Source organism: Myxocyprinus asiaticus, chromosome 10 (assembly GCF_019703515.2).
Source record: "Myxocyprinus asiaticus isolate MX2 ecotype Aquarium Trade chromosome 10, UBuf_Myxa_2, whole genome shotgun sequence".
In the NCBI taxonomy this organism is placed as follows: Eukaryota; Metazoa; Chordata; class Actinopteri; order Cypriniformes; family Catostomidae; genus Myxocyprinus; species Myxocyprinus asiaticus.
The window spans coordinates 29,118,732-29,146,213 of record NC_059353.1 but is presented as its reverse complement, the minus strand read 5'-3'; the positions used below and the strand labels follow the sequence as shown (position 1 = coordinate 29,146,213).

Sequence of the window (27,482 nt, the reverse complement as noted above, 5' to 3'; positions counted from 1 at the left end):
GGCAGTCCATCTGTAAGGTTATTCTGTATGTAGGACCAAGTCTGCCAATATATAGAAATAAATAAATCAATATAATTGCAATTTTACATTTAAATATGTGCAATTAAATTAATTTTCAAATGTGACATAAATGAGTATTTATGATTTTATTTCCTAATGTATTTATTAATTTATTTCCACATTTATTTATTCATTTATTTATTTAAAATAGAAGCATTTTCACTAGTGAATCACTCTGAATATTTGTTAAAAAACAATATAAAAATAAATGCTAAATCAAAAAATGGAGTACATGCATAAATAAACAAACAGTGAAACCTTTTACAATTTGAAAATGTATTTCTTTCTTTCCGTGTACTTTTTATTAATTTTTTATTTCTTTATTTTTTCTTCCTTTTTTTTATTTTTTATTTTTATATTTTATTATAATTATGGCACATATTTATTTAGTTATTTATTTATTTTTATATATTTCTTCTTGTTCCTCCATAATACTGCACTTGAGTTGTTTGGAAATGTGAAAAATGCAAAACCATCACAAGAGATTTGGAAGCCTGAGATTTGTTCTATGTTATTTTCATCAAAATAATTTGACGTCCATCATGTTCACATTGCATTCTGTTCTGTCTAACTTTTTAAAGTGTATACTTCCATGGCACAGCAAAACATGAGATCACACCCTTGAAACTCAATACTTTTACTAAAATTACTCTTTAAGAAAAAGAGATGTCTCACTAGCGGTTACTGTGTCAAAACGTATGCTGAAAACCAGCAGTTAAACATTACAAATATAAATAAATCATTGTAGAGCATCATCTCAAGAGCATATAAAAGTAAAATAATGAACTTGTGCATAATGGAATCAGATGTTTGTTACTATTTCAGATTAATTTTTCATTCCAAAAAAATATATAATGCCAAAAGAGTTGAAACAACCATCAATTCTGAAAGGGGCCAGAGACCAACAAAAAATACCTTTCACCACTGGTTATGCAGTTCTTTTAACCATTTTGAAACGTAAAATTCAGATGGCGAGATACAACTGATTTTAATTAAACACTCTTTTTGCTATGATATCCACTGGATATAAACACACAGTTGCTCGCTGGAATAATATGTTTGTTCTTAACCTGGCTACTTTGAGTGTCTTATATCAGAGTTATCACAAGCTTATAAGTGACCTTTGTCTTTAGCTTTTCTGTGGCATTGTACAGATTACCACACTGTGTTTCATCTCCTAGATCTCCAAGCAAGCCCCTGGGCAGGAAGTTGATGGGTGTGACGGATTGGGAAGCAATGAGCAGGAACTCACTGTCTGAGGAGAGGCTGGAGACCCGTAGCCTGCCCACCCGCTCACCCCCTGGGACGCCCAACCAGTGAGTGCCTCTCTGTTTCTAAAGGAACACCCAGTATCCCCAGTATCATTATTACTGATACTAATAATTACGGTTCTGAGAATGGGGGTATGGGTTTGCCTTAAGAAGGCAAAATGTATTTTCTTATTTCTTTCTGATTTTGATGTGAAGTATATCCTGGACATGTTCTTGACATGTTTCGTGAGGTTCACTCATGCAGGGAATCAGCAGGAGGTTACCATGACTGAATTTGATGAGGTCAGACAGCTGTGAGGAGCTGTAGGAAACTCTCTGTGTCAGTGCATTAGAATGCTTGATCAACACCCAATTTCATGTGTTACATCATGTGTTAAAATGCATTGTAATTTATGTTCACATATAAAACATATAGGTGAAAATGATTGATGCACCTATAAATGTTCTTTCAACTGTAGGAACTACTTGTTTGTTCAAGAGGGTTCCCGGCTGCGGCCCTTTTCCATGGGTCACCTGGTGGACCATGTCATCCATGCCTCACCTAGCCTGCCTGCTTTCTCCAATCACAAATCGGCCTCCTCTATGCAGGCCAACAGCATCAGCCTGGAGTCTACGCCGTAAGTATTTCCTCTTTCCATGAGAAACAAACTCTAACCCCAAGTAGTAATTTCCCCATACCCTTGCATTGAAGGAGCACCCTGAGCCATATCTAGAGTCCACAATGTCATAAAGACTTGGGCCAGTGAGCAACCACCTAGCAACCACCCAGAACACTTTAGCAGTGTGGCAGTGAATTTTGCACAAGCAAGCAACTTTCACATTTTCCTCAGAAAATCTAAATAACGTAGTTGCATTATACAGTCTATATTTAATTTAATACACATTCAGATTGATAGAAATGTCATGAAACTTTGATTCAAATATTTACATATTTTAATGTGCACAAACTGGTGCTGTGTAAATCAGTATGTAATGGTTTTTTATGAGTTGTTCATGAAAGTTATCATGATGTCTTGCTGTTGTTTTTAGTTTGAAAATTTATGGATTCTGCCTTTAAGGGTAAAGCTTTCCAGATCTAGAACTCTGTGAAATGTTGACATTATTATTAGAAGTAAATTGACAGTTTGTTTTAAGCCTTGAGTTCCCAAAATCCCAGAAAGCTTGCAGCCTCTATCCATATGAGATATATTTGTGCATGGCAATTATCATAATGGACAATACCACTGAACTCTTTTAGCAGACATTTGGTTTTCTCATTTTTATTTTATTAGTGTGCTTTATAATGCATTTCATGTCTTTGCTATTTTTATTTATTTATTTATTTTTAGCTCAGAGCCACTCTAACTTAGTTATTAAAACATTAAACCATTTCAGTTATTATAATACACTATTTGCAGAAGCCACATAATTCAGGGTGAAAAACGCTCAATTCTGCTCCTCAATTGTGAAATGTGGTTTTACTATACCAAAACATGCTTTATTGGCTGTTTGTTTTGTCTGTGCCTTCCAATCACAGCCACCACCCTCTGTCTGCGCCCTTAAATGGCCCCAAATGGAAACTAAACACACACTGCACTGCTGTAAAACATGTTTACCGCTCTCAGAGCAGTGGGCACATTGCTTTGGATTTTAATGGGTCTTTGTTAAATAAGTCAAGCCCTTTGTGCTCCTCATGAATAGGTCTGCAGTATACTTAAGCCCTGGGGTGCTTACACTTCTATGGCATGAGATCTACTTTTTCATAATGCTATTATAGTAAGAACCATGCACAATTGAAACACACATAAACAAAAAATGTCAACGTTGGTACCAACAACAGTGAAATTTGACAATTCTCGATACCAAAACAAATACTAACTAATTTGCTAATAAGGCAAACATTGTTTCAAGTTCTCAAGTAATTATTCAAGACAAGGAGACCGTCAGTAATAAAATTAGAACAAGTAAACAATTTAAGAAAGCAGTGCTCTGCGAGTATTGACGCTGACTACCACCCCAGGAGTCGCAAGTTCGAATCCAGGGCGTGCTGAGTGACTCCAGCCAGGTCTCCTAAGCAACCAAATTGGTCCAGTTGCTAGGGAGGGTAGAGTCACATGGAGTAACCTCCTCATGGTCATGATTAGGGGTTCTCGCTCTCAGTGGGGCACGTGGTAAGTTGTGCATGGATCGCGGAGAGTAGCATGAGCCTCCACATGCTGTGAGTCTCCGCGGTGTCATGCACAGCAAGCCACGTGATAAGATGCACGTATTGACTGTCTCAGAAGGGGAGGCAACTGAGTCTTGTCCTCCGCCACCCGGATTGAAGTGAGTAACCGTGCCACCGCGAGCACCTACTAAGTAGTGGGAATTGGGCATTCCAATTAGAGAGAAAAGTGGATTTAAAAAAAAAAATAAACTTGTGCTTGAACTTTCTAACAAATATCAGGCATAAAACTATTTAGATTATAGGTCTTCACTGTATGATTATAATACATGAATACTTTTTAAACCTACTAAACGTATGCAGCCAAGAGCAATGAATGGTTGTTATGTGAATAATATTAACAATATAGACAGTGGCAGGTTTGTTAGGCTTCATTTACACTGCAAGTGCTAATGCACAGATCTGATATTTTGATATAAATCTGTTTTCTTTTTTGTCCAGCTGTCTACACTTACCAAACCAGTAACTGCGGATTCAGCAAGTTATTCATTAGACTAATTTAAAGCAAAAACTCATCTTTTTGACCGATTTATACATTAAAATGTGCCAGTTCATAAGAGTCATTCATTCGTGAATCAGCCTACACAGGTCTCGTTGTATGTTTGTTTTTTATGTGCAGCCAGAGAAGACAATAGCAAAAAAAAATAACAAAAAAAACACATGCTGTGTTGTCTATCTATAGTCTTTGTAATATTTAGCGGTACCCTCTTTTTATCTCATAACATGCAATTCACTGCTAACTCGCAATTTGGGTAAAATATTATATATTTTGTAGTGGCGCTGTAGTCCTGTCACTGAAAAGCGCTGCAAGAAGCACTGGTACACGTCATAATTCTCATTCCCTTGCTTTCCTTTTTTCTTTTTTTTTTGTCCCTTGGGCTACTTTATTTTTTGCTGTATTTCAGCTTATGTCAAGAGTCCAAGCTTTCTGTAGTGGTGTAGATAAACAGACACTTGCTGTATGTGACCTTTGGCCTGCTGAGGCACTCTGTAGGGGTGTAATGTGTTAAGTTTGGCTCAGAGCGGTCACTTTCTGACTTTCTGTAAGAATACAACTAGAAATAGAATAAAATACAAAAGCAAAACGGGCTCAGTTTGCCGGTTACAAGCGGCTTTAAAAAGAAATAACCGGCTGATCTGAAAATTTGGAATACATACACAAGCACAAGAACTAGACAGATCTTCTTCAGTTTGTCTAATATCAACATGCAGACACTTTTTTTTTTGCGGTTTATTATCATGCATTAGCACACTGACATTGATTAATGTATGTCGTCATGAAATCAGAGACCCTCCCCTCGAAATCCGAACACAGGTAATCACATGAGATGCATTTAAGGGACCAGGTGTAAACTGCGATGTGTCTCACCTGACCACATGTGTTCGTATCACCCGAGACACATCTTAATACCAGGTGTAAACAGAGTCTGTTAGCTGAGGCACACATGAGACGCACACACAAATACACCCCATATGCGGACAACACACACTCAAATACTCATGAACCCCATGGTGCTGTGTTCTTGTGGAAGTGTGCGAAGTGTGAAATCCAAAACACAATGTGTTGCATAATTCAGTGGTTCACTGATTTGTGACAGTATAATGTGTTTAGTTCAACTGAATGAAACATATTGACCTGAAATGTGCTGAACCAGTTTGATGTCTGTAACAGCTGGTTGTATTCCAAGAATGCTACTGCTAAACTTTTGATGATGCATCTGTTGTGTTTAAAAAAAATTAGACGCCTACAAAGACTGACTTCCGTGGAACATGAACAGAGGTGTTACGTTTATGCTGATATTTTCTATACAGTGAAAGCAGGAACTTAAGCTCCAAAAAGCACTGTAAAAGGACCATTAAAGTACGACTTGTGCACTGTACAACTTGTGCACTATATTTCCCAAGTCTTGGCTCTTAAATCTCATTTGTGGATACACAGATTCAAACATGAGGATAGTAAATGTTGATGTTGTTGTTGAAATTGAGTTTTTATTTTTTGGGTGAACTATTCCAAGCTTTTATTTTAAAATCTCCCTAAATTCATAAGGTCTCCAGAAGGCGTTGAAGGCCTGCCCCCTGCCCTCCCACCCAAACAGTCCCGGAAGAACCTGAGCCAACTTATACTGTCCCACTCACAACAGGACTTGGACAACCACATCAACGAAATGTACGATGTACCCATAGCCACAGACAAGGCCACGGTAAGACTACATCTACTGACTCACTCAAACCGGTCTGTCCATGTGGTGCATTGTTGTTTCTCTTTCTAAAATTGGCTGGTACCCACATTAATAGTCTTGCCATCCATCCCTTGTATGGAATGTTGGTATGGTATTGTATGTCATTGATGTGGTTTCTTTCTAATAAAGAAATAAAACACTTGTAGTTTATGCACACTGTTCTTTGTACATAATTCATTTTTGCTGCCTCAGTGTGAGCGAATATTTGTAATGTTTTTACATCAGTTAAGAGGCACAGTTGGTGAAAATTCTTTGAATATTAAAAATAATAAATGTTATTTCTACAGCACCTTTATTCATAAAATGCAGCTCATGTCTGAGTAAAAAAAAAAAAAACTTTAGTAAAAGTATTTAAAAAAAAAATAAAGTCATTAAAAATAAGAGGAAAGAAAATAATAGAATGACTAAAGATACTTAAAATATATTAATCAAAAGCTAACTTAAAAGTCTTCAGCATATTTTTTTTATTTTTTTATATTTTAATGTTTGGAGCTTGTATAATTTAAATTGGTAAAGGTTCCACATTTTGGGGCATAATATATGGCTAAAAGCAGCTTCACTTCATCTCTTATGGTTTACAATACAGTGTGCCAAAAAAACACAATTTGGAACATATTTTGATAGTCAGAAAACATGTAAAGGTGCGAAGTCATTCAGTGCTTTAAAAAACAGTAAACCAATCTTATACTTAGTGGGCAACAATTGCACATTAGCTTAAACAAGTATAGTATGGTGTCTCTAAGACTTTAACAGTTTTAACGTTACATGCAAATGTTGACATTATTGTGAATTTGTGTTACTTGTTTAGCCCAATGGAGTCATTCATCATGACAATCTTGTCCTGATCAAGATGAAACCAGATGAGAATGGAAGATTTGGGTTTAATGTGAAGGTAAGGTATTCAGCATCTATAGTTGTTTGTGACTGATTGTTGATGATTCAATATCAGTATTGTAATCAACTTTCTCTATCTCTTTAATTGTCAGGGTGGCTCTGATCAGAAGATGCCCATTATCGTGTCTCGGGTAGCGCCTGGAACATCGGTATGTTAAAGTGGCTGTTCATTGTTGTAAATACTGCAGTATAAACCTTTATTGAGCTGCTGGGATTACCAAAAAGAGAATTGACTCATTGAACAGTGACCCCTATTGGATTAGCAGCAAACTTTTGAGTTGAGTGTGTACACCCAGTTTACTTATGCACGTGTGTTGAAGGATTCATGTTGCTTTCCATTCAAAGGGGTCATGACATACTTTTATTTTTATTATTATTATTTTATTAGCTTCCCTGAGGTCCACTTAGAATATAAGTAAAGTTTTCTTTGCACCAAACAGTCATAATTTATTCATATATAATAATTTTCCACCCTGTCTCTGGCCCTCTGTCTGAAATGCTCGGTTTTAAGCTGCCTGGCCCTTTAAGACTTCAATGTAAACGCTCACTGTTGTGATTGGCTAACATCATGCAGCCCTTCCAATACAGGCATATTTGAAATGCAATCCAAAGAAAATGTACAAACTCCACACGACTACATTTCAGAGTTTCTTGGTGTCCACATTTCCGAGGACCTCTCCTGGGGACTCAACACCTCCTCCCTTATCAGAAAGGCACAACAGTGTTTATATTCATTGAGAAGATGAAGGCAAGCTCATTTGTCTCCTCAGATTATGATGAACTTCTATCGCTGTACCATCGAAAGCATATTAACAAGTTGCATCACAGTATGGTACGGCAACTACCCACCATCAAAGACATTCAACATAGCGTAGCCTTTGGAGAGCTAGAAGGATTGCCAAAGACACTTCTCATCCCAGTCATGTTCTGTTCACTCTCCTCCCATCAGTAATGTCAATCTTTGACTCATTGGTGTATTTTACTGTATTTGTATTGAAGTAAATGTTATCATGAACTGTGTGTACATCTCCCTTGGTGCTGCCATACACCTGCATCTTGCTTAAGTCTGTTTTGAAAATTTCCACCTGGGTTTCCAGGATGTAAGGCTGACTTCATGTGCTGTTCTATTGTACTTAAAGAGATAGTTCACCCAAAATGAAAATTCTTTCATCATTTACTCACCCTCATACCATCCCAGATGTGTATGACTTTCTTCAGCCGAACACGTTTGAAGAAAAATAGAAAAAAATGTCTTAGCTCAGTAGGTCCTTAAATTGCAAGTGGATGGTGATCCGATCTTTTGAAGCTCCAAAAAGAACAGATAGTCAGCATAAACATCATCCATTAGACTCCACTGGTTAAATTAATGTCTTCTAAAGTGAAAAGATCGCTTTTGGTGTGAAACATACGAATATTTAAGTACTTTTTAACTATAAATCCAGTCAGCAGCAGTATACGCATTCACGAGAGGGCGGAGTTCACACGGTCTCTCGTGTGACGAATTCGTGTTGGCATGTTCGGACGTAATCTCACGTTTTTCTCTCGGTTGAGACATCCAGGATGAGCACAGAAATGCACTATTGTGAGTAAACATACAGATACAAATACAGATCTAAACCAAAACTAACGAAGCTTCTGTACAGTGTTCCTCCTACTCAGTTGTAAACAGCGGCACTCTTCCGGGTGTGTCGTATGTGTGTCTGTTCTCGCGTGAACGTGCCAATGCAATTACATCATACATGTTCACTGCTGCAGACCAGAAGTGATGATTTATAGTTAAAAAGTACTTAAATATTTATCTTTTTCACCAAGATGTTAATTTAAGTCGTATGGATGACGTTTATGCTGACTGTCTTTTCTTTTTGGAGATTCAAAGGTCTAATCACCATCTACTTGCATTTAAGGACCTACTGAGCTAAGATATGTTTTCTATATTTCTTCAAATGTGTTCTGCTGAAGAAAGAAAGGCTTACACCTGAGATGGCATGATTCCATTTTTGGGTGAACTAACCCTTTAGGTTGTAAATTCTGACTTTCTGAGTTGAATGGAATGCAGCATTGAAGAATATTGAAATGTTAAATATTTTGCATGAAGAGCTTATTTGGACTTCTGCTTTTTAATTTAATAATTTTCTGTCTGTGTCTCCTCTCTAGGCTGATTTGTGTGTGCCTCGTCTAAACGAGGGTGATCAGGTTGTGTTGATCAATGGTCAAGATATTTCAGAGCACACGCATGATCAGGTAGTCACATTCATCAAGGCCAGCTGTGAGAGTCACTCGGGGGAGCTCATCCTGTTGGTACGCCCCAATGGTGAGCGCTGGCCATGACTACATTCAAATCATGTAGGAATGATTGCTGAATGCATGTTAATACCACCACAATGTCATATTAGTATTGATCATAAGTTGTAATTGTAAATGCTGAATTTTGTATGGATTTTGTGCAATGTTCTTAAAGAATAGCTTCTCAGTATATCTCAGAAAATACTTCTCAATTTATGAGGAGACAGGCTTGTGTGACCAAACTACATTTCTCAGCATTCTTGTAATTACGATTTTCTCTACTAAGGGGCAGCACTTGATTTGATCATTTCCCTTTCTTTGCTTTTGTTTGGGAAAAATATTGTTCCTCAATAACATTAACATAATTCCTAAGGCCTAGGTTTACATAATCACACTTATGTGACTATTTTATTGTCTTCTAAGATATTGCTAGGTCTGCCTAGAATCTGCACCTGCAGAATTCTGCCGAAAGCTCTACAGAATTTGAACGCCTATCATTCTCAAAATTCTATGCATGTAAACACCTTGCAGGCTTATTTGGACTAACATGAACTGTCTCTCTCTATGTAGCTATCTACGATGTAGTTGAGGAGAAACTGGAGACAGAGCCAGATTTTCAGTACATCCCAGAGAAATCTCCCACAGACCCCTCCCAACTGGACCAGGATGCCTGGAGGGACTCCATGCTGCAGCTAAAAGAGGGTCTCAACAGCGGTACTGTACTGGCCCAGTTTGATGTGAGTTACTATAATGAGTTCTCAAAGATTCTGATCGTTCCCCCCTTATACTTTTGTCAGATTTGGTGAAACAGTTCTTATTGGGAAGATTAAAATTCTCACCATTTGCTTTTCAAATCTGTTCATGTATGTACAGTTTAAGTTTGTATGTTTTTGCTTATGTAAAGTTCTCATTTGCAGTATGCTGTGAAATTCACAACAATCAGTGTTTTTCAGGATGTGGTCATATCAACTAGAGCTTCCTATTACTTCCTTTCTCTATCAGGCAGCCTTTCGCTGGAGTGGATAGTGATGTTTTGAATAGTGATAGAGAAGTTAGAGCATGAGTCTGAGAGCTGTGTGGGAGAGAACATTGCCGCCAGCATCCTATGCTAGGATCCACCATTGATGACAACCACAACAACCATTCAGCAACACATTGAGTTACAAATTCCAGCCCCATATTACCGCTCATTATAACACACACTAACTAAATTAAACTCTGTTCCTCTGTATTTAATAAAACGGGGCTAATCGAAATCAGACATGGCAAAATGTAGTGGGGACAATTGATGGGGCAGTGAATTTAAGTTCAGCACATAGTATACTGGTGCTTTAGTGCAGAACTATACATTATTTATGTGTTAAAAATGCTTCCCCGCCACACATAAATATCCTGTCTTGGTCAGAATAACGTAAGTCATGATAAGATGATATGATACTAGCCTTTTTCTTTTTTTAGCTTATTGTGCATTCTTGTAGCCATGCATGCATTTGCACACATAAAGCACATGGTAGAATGTGTCCTTAAAGTAATACATGCATTGAAATGCTGAGATTAGAGAAAATTTTGAATAGCTAGCTAGCACATAGGGACATCCTATCTGTAATACAGGAGATTTTTCAGACACCCGAAGACACAATCCCTGCTGATAATAACTGCAGTGACTCCAGTTGTGAATATTTCATGAAGTTAATGTTTCATGTATGAATTTTATGGTTTCATACACAAGTGAAAAGGAATTCATGAATAATGAAGGTCACATTTTAAGATCCCTGCGTATTATCGAGTTTTATGAATTGGAATTTTTGTAAACTGATTTATTTTGTTTTGTTTTTAAGCAAATGTACCGGAAAAAGCCTGGAATGACAATGTCATGTGCCAAATTACCTCAGAATATTTCCAAAAACCGCTACAGAGACATCTCACCTTGTGAGTATCAATGCATGTCATTCCTTTGTAATTAATTTTATCTGATAAAAAAAATATATATATATATGTTTTTTGTTGTTTTCTTGTCAGATGATGCAACTAGAGTCATCTTGAAAGGCACAGATGACTACATCAATGCAAATTACATCAATGTGAGTGGCTCATAATTATTTTATGCATGGAAACTCAGACTCCCAAAGGAGGACAAACTGTGATAGATAGCCTCTCATAATGTTGTTCTGTTATTGAAACTTTTGCAGATGGAAATCCCTGCCTCCAGTCTCATAAATCGCTATATTGCCTGCCAGGGGCCGCTGCCCAACACGTGCGCAGACTTCTGGCAGATGACGTGGGAGCAGGGCTCCTCTATGGTAGTCATGCTTACCACTCAGGTTGAGCGAGGACGTGTATGTGTGACTCCTAATCTTTGACATTGCTTAACTTTAACACTTTCAAAAACATAGCATTCCTTAAATATTATTGGGATAAGATTGCTCAACCACCCATTTCTTTTGCAGGTGAAGTGCCATCAATACTGGCCTAACCCCTCAGGTAGCGCTACATACGGCGGCTTTCATGTTTCCTGCCATACGGAGGAGGGAAACTCTGCTTTCCTGGTTAGAGATATGACCCTTAATCACATTGAGGTAAGTATTTTAATGATTTGGACTTAATAGTGTTACTTATTGAAGCCATGAAACTGTATTTTCACTTTTTATTAAAAATATATATATATTTTTTTGTCTTTATGACAGTGGGATTATTTAACTGGTTTTCTGTTTAGATTTGTGAGAAACAGCAGATCATTGTATCACTTTTGCAAAAAAAAAAAAAAAGGCTTCATTTTGTCATGACGTTGTTATAACATGTCATTACAATGTCATTTTGTGTTTGCTGGTCTGTTATGTGTACTGTTAGAGTGGGGAGAGCAGGGAATTGACCCAGATCCAGTACCTGGCGTGGCCTGATCATGGTGTACCAGATGACTCAACTGACTTCCTGGATTTTGTGGCTCTGGTCCGGAGTAAAAGAGCTGGAAAGGATGAGCCCGTTGTGGTCCACTGCAGGTAAATGATAAAGAAGTGGTCATGAGTCCTTGGTCTGTGTGCGGACAAAATAGACAGTGGAGTCGTGGGCTGTATCTGCTTAATAGTTTCTAAATGTTGTTTTTAAGCAGATTATTTTTATCCAGAGTGAATTACAGTGTAATTAGGTCTTAATTCACAAACAAATTAAAATAAATAAATAAATCCCCCCCTGCCCTCTTCTCTCTCTTTCAACCATGACCCAGTGCTGGCATTGGCCGTACAGGAGTTCTCATCACCATGGAGACGGCAATGTGTCTGATGGAGTGCAGTCAGCCTGTGTATCCATTAGACATCGTGAGAACCATGAGGGATCAGAGGGCCATGATGATTCAGACACCTGTAAGTTCCACCGACCCACTTTATTCCTCCCCACCCTCAAATTTCCTATCATCCATGCATTAGGGGTTTTATGATTGGCTTTTTAGGAATTCTGCCTTGAGCTGCTAGGAAGAGGCTGAATATTGCACAACCTACATCAGTCATGATAAATAAACAGCAAAAAATGTATTTATCACATTTTCATTCTGAGTTAAAATTATATTGTGTTATATTAGTAAATGCATTAGCTCTAAACAACATTACTTAAAACAGTGATTGATGGTGGGAATCTTTAGGCACCTCAGGATTTAATATTGATTCAGGGAGTCACAGTGCGATCTACAAATAACTTCTCACTGTATCAAGGCAAATGAGTTTCAGCAACAGCTTCAGTCAGTATAAATAAAATGGCACATCAAAGCCACCTTAAACTTTGCCTTTATCAATCTTTATGTATCTGGTTGTGCAGTGAACTTTCAAGTAGAGATTGACCATTAGTGGATTTTGCCAATATGATAACTAAGGTGGTGGAAAATAACTCATTAATCGGCTGATAGTTTTTAAAATAGATTTTTTGAATGTTACAACATTTTCTTAGTCTTTCCTTATTGTAAAGGGCACACACTTAGAGGCTACACGAGTCCAAAATGAATAAAATCCCACATGCAGTTTGTGCTACTAAAATCCTAATTATAACCAGAAAAAAAAATGAAGGTTTGGTGCATTACGCGGGGCTTTTAACTTTAAACATATGCAAAATACACTGGACTCTTATTTTGAAAAGTCTGCACTTCCAGCTCAGCTATAAATAAAGGTTATATAATTAAACATTCAATAATGTCTATGCTTGGTATGTGTTTTGTTCTGTAACATCTCGTATGAATAATTATGAATAATTCGATAAACAGTGATATATTTCAACAGATATGTTTTTTTGTTATTATTTACAAAATGTGAAGTTCGGAGACACGATGTATGTGCTGACAGGGCACCTTTCGATATAGTCACATTTTTCTTTGCATGCCCTCACTTCAATTTAGAACATTTGATCAAATCAAAATAACAAAATGTGCTAATAAAAATAAAAATCTAATCAATCTAATTGAAACAACAAAATATGCATTGAAGTGAGGATAAAAATATGGATGAATATCAACAATAATGACAGATTTAAATACAGCAAATGCACGAGGTGTCAGTGATTGTTTTTTATTTCACCTCTGGAGGCCGTTGTTATACTGTAGAACTGTAACTGTAGAATCTTCCAGTGCCGGCCATAGAGGAACACAGAGGAATACTAATAATGTAAAAAAATATTGGCAACTGTAAAAACAACTATGTTGATTTTAGTCAACCTTTTCTTTCAAGCATGAGATGCATTGTGTCTCTGGATTGTGATTGTAAATATCTTTATGCAGCCTCTCTGCTGTTTTGTGCACGTTAAGAACAGAATACACAACACCCTAGCATTGCGGTGTTGCAAGATTTGCAGTCAAGCGCCACTTACATTTTCTACGTATTCCTGTCTACATCTGTCATCTGCTTCCTTAAATATTCTATATGCTGTTCTATATGCATTATGGTCATCTCTCTCTTTCTCTCTCTATCAGACACACACAGTCCATAAATTATGCTCTCATCCCAGTTTCACATACTGCCGTCACACTTGACTGCTCTTGCGTGACAGGCTGATACATCTTCCATTCACCATGACTTACCCTTTGTATTCTATGTCTTCTCAGAGCCAGTTCAAGTTTGTGTGTGAGGCCATACTAAAGGTTTACGAGGAAGGCCTAGTGAAACCCTTCAAGTCCACGCTGTACAAATCAAACTAATGTAATGCCAGCTTTTCCTGAAATTGATGCTGAAATTCACTGACGGAATCTTTTTTACATGATATCATGGCCCCGTAACGGACGAACGATGGAGAAATTTCTCGAGCCAGGAACAAAGGACATAAACCAAGCACTGCTGCACTTTACACTGGCAAAAAGACTATATGCCAAGCTTCAATGGAGAGATAAAAGGAGAAAAAAAACTAACAAAGGTGAATTTGGTACTTATTGGGACTTTGAGTGTTCAGGGTTTTAACAAACATATATGTTAATAATGAATATAGAAGAGATTGCTAGTGCCATATGTAAGTGTGTAAGGGCAGGCCCGTGAATGAATGAGTGTTTTTATATGTGGTGATCTCCATTATTTGGAAACAAAAAAAGAAAAATCCACAAGACACGTACAGATGAACAGTTGTATTTTTATTCGGGATATTTATTGTGTTTTAGTTTTAATGTTGAGCCCTGCCCATTGAACAATAGTCACTACTTGCAAATCAAGATTGGCATTTCTTACCACAGTGATAGTGGATTTATTTTATTTTTTTCCTGTATGATATGTTCTCCCTTTTTTGACACGGGGTGAAATTTGTTTTTATTTATTTTGCTGTAATTAAAATTGATGCAGTCAGGACTTTAAAGCACTTGGCATATCAGCTGTTTCTGAAGTGCTCCATGTCTACTACATATAGCGTAGTGTCAAGCACGACTGAACAATTGTAATACAAAAAAATTATCAGCCATCATTGGTCAGTTCAATTACAATTTAGTTTAAAGGAATAGTTCACCCAAAAATTATCACTCTCTCATCATTTACTCACCCTCCCAAAGCCATCTTAAACTGGTATGACTTTAGTTCTTTAGTGGAACACAAAGGAGATGCTTTGAAGAATGTTCACACTGGTCACTCAATTAAAACAGCATACAGGACAAAAATAACGGGACAAAAAGCACCATAAAACAGTCCGTCTAATGCTCTATAATCCAAGTCTTTTGAAGCTATACAAAAGTTTTAAGTGAGGAATGGACCGGAATTTAAATTATTAATTGCAGAAAATCTTTTAACTGTCGTAGCTCTCAAATCTAATTTGTGCTACCTAGGGCTGGGTGATATGCAAGAAATATTTTCACAATATTTGTATTAAAATATATATATATATATATGCGTATGCGATATCCGGATACATCGTTAACCCCGCTGCCTATGGATCGTTGAATATTTTTCATACATTTCACTTCCATCAGTCGATTTTGCTTTTAAAATTAAATTAATTTATTAAAATACTAAAAACTTAAAACCAATATATTTCTAAAAATAAAGTAAAATAACAAAGTGGTCAAAAAATCATATATAACCACCTCCCCAAATCCAAAAATTTACGGTCTCCAAAATCCTCCACTGGCCAAATTTGCCATCACACAAGTATCCCGTCTAAGACATCAGGTGGAAAATCACCAATTCAATTAAGATCTAAAGACAATTGTAAGTTTAAACATAATAATGATGATAATAGTAATAATAATATTTGAAATGTAAATAAATCATTACCTCAACAGTTTGTTTACATCACTTAGTCTGTACTTAAATGAATGGAAAACACCAATTTTCTTATTAGGTGTAACCCTAACAAATTCCATTGTGGTCCCCAATTAATGCTGCCTAATAATTTTTGAGTTTTGAGTTCTTATGGAACTCAATTCCAGGTTCAAGGTGAACGTGTTTTTGTATTATTTTATGATTTAAACACTTTCATCTTTATTTCTTAATCTGTGTTGTCCCTAAGAAGATCGTAAGTTTATTTAATGGGGACTACGCACGCCATCATTTTATTTAAAAAGAAAACTATAGTTGAATTCCTTTGCCTGCAAATTAAACACTTTTCTTTATGGAGTGGATGATGAATACATGTTGATGTGACAACGCAATGTATTTTGCATAACTTTTAAATAAAAGTTTTTATAAAGACCGCAATGTTTCATCACTCATTATTTTCGCTTTAATGACATTCAATAATAATAATGTCTTTTCCCGACAGGCTATATTTCCCTAGTAATGACATTTCTAATATATGTGTGGTTTTTATCTAGTTGCTAAGCCATAGTATATTTGATGCAAGATATGTCTATATGTCTAGTCTAGTGAGTAGCTTATAACTGGAAAATGTTTCATGCTATTCAGAGAACACATCAGCAGTGAACATGAAGTATACACGACCAGCCACGACATTAAAACCACCTGCCTAATATTGTGTAGTTCCCCCTCGTGCCACCAAAACAGCGCCAACCCGCATTTCAGAATAGCATTTTGAGATGCTATTCTTCTCACCACAATTGTACAGAGCAGTTATCTGAGTTACTGTAGACTTTGTCAGTTCAAACCAGTCTGGCCATTCCCTGTTGACCTCTCTCATCAACAAAGTGTTTCCATCTGCAGAACTGGGCTGGTTTGAGTATTTCTGTAACAGTCTCTAGAATTTACTCTGAATGGTGCCAAAAGCTAAAAACATCCAGAGAGCGGCAGTTCTGCAGATGGAAACAGAGAATGGCCAGACTGGTTTGAACTGACAGAGTCTACGGTAACTCAGATAACCGCTCTGTACAATTGTGGTGAGAATAATATCATCTCAGAATGCTATTCTGAGATGCTGATTAGCGCTGATTTGGTGGCACGAGGGGGACCTACACAATATTAGGCAGGTGGTTTTAATGTTGTGCCTGATTGGTGTATGACTCTGAGGAACAAAATTGAGGGTTTCCCAATCAGTGGCTGTTTTCAAAAGGGGATGGGCGTTTTTCAACCGTCTAATCAAAATAGGGAACCTCTGGCCTCCGTAATGCTTTAAACGTTTTTAATGTTTTGATAAGGATCTAAAAATGTAAGTGCATGATATCTATGGGCTACTATTTAATATATTTGGCGAATTCCCAGTTCCACGGTTTTGTCATATTGTCGATTATTGTCTGTCAATGACTGTCGCAGTCAGCATCGGGAAATTTGTCAGATATCGACAATATCCGATTAGATCATCCTATTGCCCAGCCCTAGTGTTTCGGATCTTGAAACTTGTTGCGTTCAGTTTCAAGACACACAAGAGCCAATAGCATTCAGTGTTGGTGATGTTAAACCTGGCATGATGCATCCTGACATGCCACTTTTTGATTATGCGCATGTGTGTTAGAGCTACAACAGATGAGAAGATTTTCAGGGAATAATGACTTAAATTTTAGCCTTGTTTCTTACACAAATCTAGGTAGTCATGAAAGTGGGGCATGTGGGAGATTACCTCACATTCTAGGTTTAGAGGAAGTGACTTTTCCACGGGCTTCTTTTAATGATGATCTCCAGTCAGTAACATTCAGTGCCATCAGGCTCAATTAGAGCTCTTCTCAGATCAGTAGATTTCTGGGTCATTTAAAGTCCAGGTTGTCATATCAAGGGTAATTTTAAGTGTATTTAAACAGATTCAGCTCTTTCCAGCTCTCCTCTCATATAAACCACAAAAGATATATTTCTGTTCTTTGCAGGATAACTTTTTTATTTTTAATTTTTTTTATTTTATGAAATTGTGCTATCCCAAAGCAAATATTCCCACAAACATAAACTACCATTCAACCACCGTTACTCTCTTTGTCCAGTGCAGGCGATGTTATATGTACATATTCGCAAATGAGAACTGCGTTTTTGTTGTCCAATCTGTACGTTACACGACACAGTATGTCAAATGCAGTAAGGTTTAGAAACAGAGTTTTTGTTTCTTGTTCTGTACATGATTGACGTTTTTTTTTTTTCTTCTTGTAGCAGACTGTGGTTTAGCACGTCAATGTGCATGAATCTTGCTGTGTCAAGCATGTGTGGCGCTCTTGTGCAAGATACTGCTAGTTGTGTGAACTTAATAGCCCAAATCACATTTTCAGGTTTGACTTAGGAGACCAAGGCGTGGCTCAACACATTACAGCTGGTGTATGGTTCTGACCATCTGATTTTATATTATTATTATGTTTATTTAATTGAGCCCATGAAATCCAACATTTAAATTTACATTTTTATTTTTTTTGGCAAAAAAACAAAAAAAACAATGCTAAATTGTTTCATTTAGTAAAACTCAATGCAGCTTTTCTTACATTTGTGACCCATTGCCCAGTTTCACAGGTTATCTCTAGTTAAATGCTGAGTCAAATTAGTCCGAATTAGTATTTGTAAGGTACTGTATACTTCTACAGGCAAGCACCTATTTCTTATTGGTCATGCTTGCTGGAGAAAGTAGGATGTAGGACCAAATAATTCCCCTCTATGCTCTATATACAGCAACATAAGGTGTTTTACAAAACAATGTTAAGCAAAACGGCAAAATGACATGCGATTTGTCAGAACCTAAATGCATCCTGCTTTGTGGGAAAGAAAGAAATACAATTACAAACTGGTGTTAATGTTTTATTTGCTGCAAATAACAGGAAGATCAAGTTGTGCCACTTGTCCATTTGTATGAAAATATTATAGTGTACATACAATGTTGTAAATTAAAAAGATAATCTTTAAAATAAAATGAGCCGGGTGTTCTGTATTGTTCTTGCATAAGATATGAAGAATTGTTTACAAATAGGCTACACCATAATAATAAAACCATTGCAACCTCACTTTTATATGTTATAATCCGATTTGAAGACTTGGATTTGGCAGGGAGTAGAGTTCCTGGAACGACTGCAATTTTAAACCCTCCGAGAAGCCAGTGGGTGGTGCTGTTGTAAAAATTCACTGTTTGATCGATGCATTATCAATTGTCAAATTCAAGAAAGTACATAAATGAGCACATAGAGTCAAATGAAAGGGTTACGGTAAATCGTGATAAATGTATTTTATCACTCATCATCATTTACTACAAACAAGTACCATGTACTACTACCATGCTTATTTTTTTTTTATTGTGTTTGAAGTACCTTGTAAATATTATAATAATTCATTAATATGGTAATCATTCAGTACTATGGTATTACCATCTGATAACACTGTACAATGGTACTGCCATTGTACTTTTTTGAAGGGGTGATTGATATTCAGATACAGAACACAAACAATGTTCCGATACATTCTCAAGAATATTTGAATTTATATCAGTCATTTAACTGTACTGTGTCTAAATCTGGACTGGGAAGTTAAAGGGATAGTTCAGCCAAAATGAAAATTCTCTCGTAATTTACTCATCTTCATGCCATCCCAGATGTGTATGACTTACTTTCTTCCGCTGAACACAAAGATGCTTAGAAGAATATCTCAGCTCTGTAGTTCCATACAATGCAAGTGAATGGTGGCCAGAACTTTTAAGCTCCAAAAAACACAAAGGCAGCATAAAAGTAATCCATACTCCAGTGGTTGAAAACATATCTTCAGAAGTGATATGATAGGTGTGGGTGAGAAACAGGTCAATATTTAAGTCATTTTTTCTATCAGTCTCCACTTTCACTTAAGCATTCTTCTTTTGTTTTTGGCAGTTTGCATTCTTTGTGCATAACGCCACTTGCTGGGCAGGGAGGAGAATTGATACTAAAAAAGGACTTAAATATTAATCAGTTTCTCACCCACAACTATCAAATCGCTTCTGAAGACATGGATTTAATCACTGGAATCTTATGGATTACTTTTATGCTGCCTTTATATGCTTTTTTTGTACCTTCAAATTTCTAGTCACCATTCACTTGCGCTGTATGGACCAACAGAGCTGAGATATTTGTGTTCAGCACAAGAAAGAACGTCACACATCTGGGATGGCATGAGTAAATGAGGGGGAGTAAATGATGAGAGATGTTTCATGTTTGGGTGAACTATCCCTTTAAACCACATTTCTTAAGATGTATTTCTTTGTTTTAAAGGTTAATTTAGTAACTGATTTAGTCAACAAGCCAGTTTACCTTTCTGACGTGTTTTAACTCTCACAATGGTTGATTATAATTTTCTGAAAGATAAAGTGAAACGATAAATTTTCCCCACACCGGCCCTTTAAATGTAAATCCCACTGATCATAGATCTTTTAAGGAGTTGCGTGACGTCACTTCCTGAGGGAAAATACAGCCACTCCACAATCTGTCGGACCAGGGAGAATATCAGCAACACTCACCTCCAGAAAACAATAAGGTGGTTAAACCGGCCTACGGCTTGGAAGATGGATAATTCAAAACATAAATTTGTTTACTGATATAAGCCGTTGCGAGAGGATTGTTTCACCAGCGGAATATTGATACATCTGCAGTAAGTATCGCTTTTGTCTCTGCACTGACGGAGGATCAACAAGTGGTTTCGCGCCGCTAGCGTCTCAGATCAGCACATCGCAGTTTAACAAACAAATGGGCCCAAACTGAGATTAAACGCGACTAAACCCAGGTATATAAACGTATTGTTCCGCTTGGTTATTTGTATCAATACATAAATACATTATTTGTCAATAGTTCCGCCGTTAACAGTGAATTTGGCGGAATTTATTCTCTTACACAAACAGGTGCTAGTGGAATTCATTCAGCGCGTGATCGACAGTTTTTGATAAAAAAAATAAATAAAATAAAAATAATAATGAAATGTTAGAGTTCAGATATTGCGCGTGCACATCAGACCTGTACGAACGTTCGAGGTTTTGTCCGCGCAGTTACCAGCGGTTATTTCAAACTTCGACGACATTTTCTTATAAGATGCCCCAGTGTTCGTGAAGTGCAGGTATTTAATATCAGTGGAAATTGAATAATTATATTATATTGCATGCATATATAATGAAAATTACATTTTGTTTTTTTTATTTAGTACTGCCCTGAAGAAGCTATTTGACAACAGATCCTCACATATATTCCACAAGAAAAAATAGTAACTGAATTTACACAAATGATCCTGATCAAAAGGTTAAATTCCCTTGGTTCTTAATATGGTGTTGCTTTCTCGATGATCAATGACTGTTTGTGTAATAATTGTTCATGAGTCCCTGCTTTGTCCTGAGCAGTGATGATGTCCACTTTTCTTAAGAAAACCCCCCAACTACTGTACAATTAATTGGTTTCTCAGCATCTTCTGTACATTTGAGTTCTTCAGTGTTTATATGATGTTGAGATCCAGCTTTTGACACTTGGGACAATTGAGGGACTCATACACAACTGTTACAAAAGGTGCAAACATTTACTGATGCTCAAGTAGGCAACATAAGAACCTCCAAGGGGTGCAAACTTTTGAACAGGAAGATTTGTGTTAATAGGAGTACATTTTGGGTTATGTAGCTTTTCAAGGGCAGTACTACATAAAAATATTATCTTTTATCTCTTATAGGCTATTTGTATACATTCTGAAAGGGGTGTGGAAATTTATAAAAACAAAAGGGTTGTACGCACTTATGCACTTAACTGTATATATAGTTTATGAAAATGTATATTTTATTTTATATTTAGTTTTTCAAGATTTGACCACATTAGCCTTTTTTTATGTACAAATTCCATGTAGCCTATTCTATCCATATGATGTCATATTTCATGTGTAATTATGAAATGACTTGTCATGTCCGGTACACATTTTAACACAAAGTTCACATCATTGGAACCTAAAATTCCCACATCTCAACATTTAACTACTTGTAAGATGTAAAAAGTGCAGTGTCTGAATGTGACATTGATTTAACTCCGTGGTTGTGGGGAAATGAACATTAACAGTGACAGCAAAAACACCTCGTTTACAATTTTATGTGTTGCACTAAGAAATGGATCAGCTTCTTACAGCTCATTGTTGAAAACTCATTTTTATTGGTGCATTTGTACTTGCACTGACTGACAGGATGACAAAGAGGGCGAGCGCCAAGCGCATGATGTCATTGCCATGGTAACCAGATATACAGTACTTTGCAAAAGTTTTAGGCACATAAGATGTTTCACAAAATGTTTAAGATGGTTATTTATATCTTCAGCTTTAGTGTGTCATCCCTTTTGCAAATAGAACAGAAGAACAGGGAGCCCTGCAACAGATGTCATTGTCCCCACAAAGCCCCCCACTGAACATTGTGTCAGTCTGAGATTACATAAAGAGACAGAAGCAATTGAGACAGCCTAAATAGATAGAAGAACTGTGGTGAATTCTCCAAGAAGCTTGGAACATCCTATCTGCCAATAACCAAGAAAAACTTTGTCCAGCTGTACCTAGGAGAATTGGGGCTGTTTTAAAGGCAAAGGTGGTCACACCAAATATTGATTTAGCTTTATGTTTACTGGACTGTGTATGACATTAAGTGATAAGTGAAAACTATTTATGACATTCTTTTTTTTAAAACATCCTCTCTATGCAACATTTTTCACAAGTGCCAACAACTTTTGCATAGTACTGTATTAAAGCGGATTTGCTGAAAGACTAGAATGAAAGTATCGTCAAATCAACGTGCGACACATCAAAATGGCTTCTCTTCTCTGCAAACGATACCAAAGAGCATAGTGAGGACAATGAGGATATTTAATGTAGAAAGAAGAAAATCAGTAAGCCTACCAGCAGAAACCGGGACATAATTAAATTTTTTAGAGAATTTCGGGACACCGGGACATACCTCTTAAAACCGTGATATCTGGTCACCCTACATTTAAGAAAACTACTTCATTTTTAGTACAATGTTGACAGTTGTGTTATAGTTTCAATAAGTATATACTGTTTTCATAACAAATACTATAGTTTGTTTCATAGAAACCATAGTTACATTGACATAACAATGGTAATGGATTACTTACTATAGTCTTGCTGCAGATGCCACAGTTTAACTATGGTTACTATGCAAAAGCTGTGGTAAATTTGAGGAAAAAGGAGCCATCCATGGATTTACTTGTGTTTAGTTATTATTTTATTGCAGATACCACAGTTAAAGGGATAGTTCACCCCAAAAATAAATTTCTCTCATCATTTACTTACCCTCATGCCATCCCAGATGTGTATGACTCTTACTTCTGCTGAACACAAATTTCAGAAGACATTGATTAAACCACTGGAGTCTTTTGGATGACTTTTATGCTGACTGTATGTCCTTTTTGGAGTTCTGGGTAGGGTTGCACCAGCTGTGCGTAAGTTCTCACTTAAGTTAAGACATAATGTTCACAATAAGCTCATAGTAACTACTAGTTAGTTTGTAACTTAGTCAGTGCTTAATTTGGTTGCACCACCTGTTCTTAAGGCAAGACTTAACTAGTAGGTCGTAAGCTCTGCGTAGTCCCATAATATGACGTTTACCTGTATTGATCCAATAAGCAGCCCTCATATTTGTACACACAAGTGTTAAAAAGCCATGAATATCAATTTGATCTTGTTTGATGTTCAAACCTTTTTTGGTCATGTAACTGTCAGCTGTAATAAATTAAATCCCCATTAAAATACGATAGGCCTACGGAATAAAAGTAGATTTGATAAATAGTATATTTGCCCTGTGTAAGTCACAATATATAGAAACAGTATCTAAAATAAATAAGGGGTGATAAATACTAATACAACAGGCTGGAAAAATAGACATTTTATTCATTTTAATATCTTATATATTTTGAATGTGTTGAAACTTGACACCAGCAACGCACCCTGAAAACTGCACTGTTAGATCGGTTTCATGCTGAAGAGCCGCTTAAAAGTTTTTTTTCTCTCGTAAATGTAAATGAGTATAAATGTCAACATCATATTGTATGTCGAAATGATTGATGCCTGTAACTCAAAACATGAACTCATTGATGTAATTAAATGAGTCTGCTTTTTTATTCCAATCGTTACTCCTGGTCAGAGGCTTCCATAAATATTTAATTCATACATAGGGTTATGTTCTACCTGAGTTTAATGGTTCAACGCTCAAATATTTAGTAGTGCGTAAATTGTGACTTAGTGTCCATTTACGCCACAAGTAGGCTAAGTTGTAACTTACGTATAGCTGGTGCAGCCGGCCCCTGGTCATCATTCACTTGCATTGTATGGACCTACAGAGATAGAAAGTCATGCACATCTGGGATGGCATGAGGGTGAGTAAATGATGAGAGAATTTTAATTTTGGGGTGAAATAACCCTGTAAGCTATGGTTACTACTATGCTAGAACTGGATGAGTTTTCATGGATGGTGTAACTGAGATGTTCTATGACTGTTTCTTTCAGGCTGGACTAACAAATCTTCCTGAACATGCTCCGCTTCCTGCGCCGGACTCTGGGCCGGCGATCCATCCGCAAGCATGCTGAGAAGTCTCGGCTCCGGGAAGCCCAGCGAGCCACAACACATATCCCTGCTGCTGGAGATGCCAAGTCCATCATCACCTGCCGAGTGTCTTTGTTAGACGGCACAGATGTCAGTGTTGACTTGCCGGTGAGTTGCTCTTAAACACTAATGCATTCGTACAGTGTTAGATATTTGTATGTTACTCGTTGTTAGTTTGATTGTACTTGTTGTGGTGACACACTCTTGTTTGGTTGTGAAAATAGTTTTTCATGAGTTGCACAACTCAAGTTAAAAGTTGACCTTGATTTAAGCTACCGGTTGAATGCAAGGAATCAGTTTTCAGCCTGAGGTCTGATAGAAACTTGTCCTTGACCACTGAGTCACACTGATTCCGGGACAGTTCTCCCTTTTGTTCATTGCTGTTTGAGGCTGTTGTCTTATTACACAATCCTGGTAGAGAACCTGGAGGAAGATGTTCTCTCTAGTGATAAGTTAGCTCACAATTTGTAGGACATTTCACTTGGCAAATATGACAACACTTGAGACTCAACTTGGATATTATTGTAGTAACTGCCTTGACTTTAACTGATAATGAGATTGCCGGTAGGTATTCCTTGAAAGCTCTGCTCAAAATGATACATAAATCAAACATCAAATGTGAATGTGGTAAAATCCTTGTTGGTGCTGAAGCGAGTGGAAAAGAGTAAAAAGAATATTCCAGGTTCAGTATAAGTTAAGCTCAATCGACAGCATTTGATGCATGATGTTAATTACCACAAAAAACTATCCTCCTTTTCTTAAAAATAAATCTGTTACAGTGTGTCACTTAAAATGGAAGTGAATGGGGCCAATTTTTGGAGAGTTTATAGTGGTCGACCGATGTGGGATTTTTAATGGCCGATGCCGATATCCAGAGAGCAGGGTGTCCGATAGGCCGATACAATGGCGATATATCACACAATTTAATATAGTAAATAAACAAAATTGTTAAAATTATATATATATATATATATATATATATATATATATATATATATAAAACTCTTATTTAGCACTATATTTATTACATTTCACACAAAACTAAAAAAGAATATTCTATTTTAAATGGTAGATAGCAGTTTCTTCAGATTACTCTTAAGGAAACTGGTCTCCGAACAGTTTGAAAAGCACCTTATTTTCATCGTACCTCCGAATACAGCCTCCGGAGGCAGCATTTTCCTGGTTTTGGGTGCAGCTTTGAAGTTGCACTCACATGCTTGTGTGCATCTAGCGTGAGCAGCAATCTCCTGACAGTTTAAATGGTCTGGAACGTCTGCTTGGATTGACACGGAATGACCATCGTGATTTGTGAATCAGAGGAACTTTTGATCCTGATCCTGAAGTTTTTGATTCTGGCTGATGGAATATGCACTTCAGAGGAAGAAATACGATGAGCGCTCGACGGGAAGAAAACACTGGATTTTTGTGAGGTTCGTGAATGACATCTTTTTAAACTAGATATCTGCATATTTGCTAATGGTATATAATACAAGTTTTATTGATATTTGCCTTTTATCATTAGAAAAGTTTGTTAAAGTTGAAAAGGAACTGTTGAGGAGAGACTGTTAGAATACGTGCTTTAGAAGAAGATATATGAGTGCTCCACAGGACCCTGGATCTGCTAAAGTTGTGTGAGGTTGGTTTATTACATCTGTTTAAATGAGATATGCGCATATTTGCAGACGGTATATGACTTTCGTTTTATTGATATTTGCCTTTTTATCATTAAACAAGACTGTTAAAAGTTACAGGTAACTGTTCAGGAGAGAGAGGGAGAATGAAACAGGCGAGCACTTTAACATTATGAGCTCAAATGCGTCTGCCATGGCTCTGATATGCGGACCGTTTAAATGACACTGTGTTGCACACTGGTCCATTATTGTAGTAACACGATGGCACGTAACAATAAAACGAACCGTGACTGGTCATTTGCATGTCTCTTCACATGCAAGCAGGTGATTCTCAGTGCCCTCAAGAAAAAAAATCGGCCAAAGGGGAAAATGTATCGGACGATGCCGATATATCAGACTACCACTAGTTTAAAGATGGAAATGTGGAGCTTATAATTTTATAAAAGCACATATATTAATGCTTCTGTTAAAACTCATGTATTATTTGAGCTGTAAATTTGTTTATATCGTAATTTTTACAGTCGTTTTTAGTGTTTGTTGACATTACATTGCCATGGCAGCAGTGTTGTAAAATTAGCTATAACTTTACACAGAAAAGGTTTGTAAGTGATTTTATCACACTAAAATCATGTCAACATGCATATTGTTTACATCTTGTGGCATTACTTTTGATACAGTGAGTATTTTAACATTTACAGATTGGCCCCATTCACTTCCATTGTAAGTGCCTCACTGGAACCAGATGTTTGCTTAATTTAAAGAAAAGGAGGGTTAAGTCAAATTTATTTTTTGTGGCAATCAATATTATGCTACAAATGCTGTCGATTGAGCTTCACTTGTATTGAACCCAGAAAATTCCTTGGAGTTCCAACTCTGTCCTACTCGGAAACTTTTTACCGATGTAATAGTTGTTGACAAGTAAATTTACATCTGCATCCCAGCCAAATGCTAGTAGAATTAAATGATGACTCAGGGTGTGCCCTCAAGTTCAGGGCTTCAAGCTCAAACACAGATGCGTGTCATACTGATTAGCAGTAATTCCATCATCCCTCTTGTAGCATGTGTTCATTGGACTGTGTGGACCGTGAATGACTTGATCCCCTCAGCTTCATAATGCCTGTGTTTACACTGAGGGTGAGCCTCTTGCAGGAATTTACATGAATGTGGGATTGTTAGGTTCGACCTGTATTTCAATGACATTAGATGTTATTTCGAGTACTACTACTCTCAAAGTTAATTTATCCCCACCATAAGAATGTGCACAGTTTGTAGATTTTCTGTATTGAATACCTAACCTGAATGACGTACTACCTACTGCCTACACAAAATGTGCAGTATACAACAGATCACACTGTCTGGGTACTAGGTATCCTGCAATGCAATGTGAACAATTTCTCCAAAGACATCAAATGAGCACACAAGTTGTCTGTGTTGTCTTTTTAACTAGCTTGAATATAGGGCTGGGTATCGACAGCCACCTAATGATACAATACATATTGTGATACATATGTCA

General features: G+C 36.8%; 2 protein-coding genes across 8 annotated transcripts in view; both read left to right on the top strand.

The window, feature by feature from the left end:
- The window catches only part of LOC127447116 (tyrosine-protein phosphatase non-receptor type 4-like), a 79,869-nt gene extending 63,781 nt beyond the window's left edge, over window positions 1-16,088 (top strand). For all 3 annotated transcript variants that reach the window (XM_051708706.1, XM_051708707.1, XM_051708709.1), the window contains 14 exons: window positions 1,242-1,376; window positions 1,790-1,948; window positions 5,582-5,735; window positions 6,583-6,666; window positions 6,761-6,817; window positions 8,823-8,979; window positions 9,522-9,688; window positions 10,790-10,880; window positions 10,971-11,032; window positions 11,141-11,287; window positions 11,399-11,527; window positions 11,799-11,947; window positions 12,172-12,307; window positions 14,029-16,088. In XM_051708706.1, coding sequence (XP_051564666.1) covers window positions 1,242-1,376; window positions 1,790-1,948; window positions 5,582-5,735; window positions 6,583-6,666; window positions 6,761-6,817; window positions 8,823-8,979; window positions 9,522-9,688; window positions 10,790-10,880; window positions 10,971-11,032; window positions 11,141-11,287; window positions 11,399-11,527; window positions 11,799-11,947; window positions 12,172-12,307; window positions 14,029-14,121 — 1,720 coding nt within the window. In that variant the 3' untranslated portion in view covers window positions 14,122-16,088. The remainder of the gene's footprint in view (window positions 1-1,241; window positions 1,377-1,789; window positions 1,949-5,581; window positions 5,736-6,582; window positions 6,667-6,760; window positions 6,818-8,822; window positions 8,980-9,521; window positions 9,689-10,789; window positions 10,881-10,970; window positions 11,033-11,140; window positions 11,288-11,398; window positions 11,528-11,798; window positions 11,948-12,171; window positions 12,308-14,028) is intronic.
- A 4,092-nt stretch (window positions 16,089-20,180) lies between these two features.
- LOC127447117 (band 4.1-like protein 5) overlaps window positions 20,181-27,482 on the top strand; it is an 88,988-nt gene continuing 81,686 nt past the window's right edge. For all 5 annotated transcript variants that reach the window (XM_051708712.1, XM_051708713.1, XM_051708711.1 and 2 more), the window contains exons 1-2: window positions 20,181-20,362; window positions 24,242-24,446. In XM_051708712.1, coding sequence (XP_051564672.1) covers window positions 24,267-24,446 — 180 coding nt within the window. In that variant the 5' untranslated portion in view covers window positions 20,181-20,362; window positions 24,242-24,266. The remainder of the gene's footprint in view (window positions 20,363-24,241; window positions 24,447-27,482) is intronic.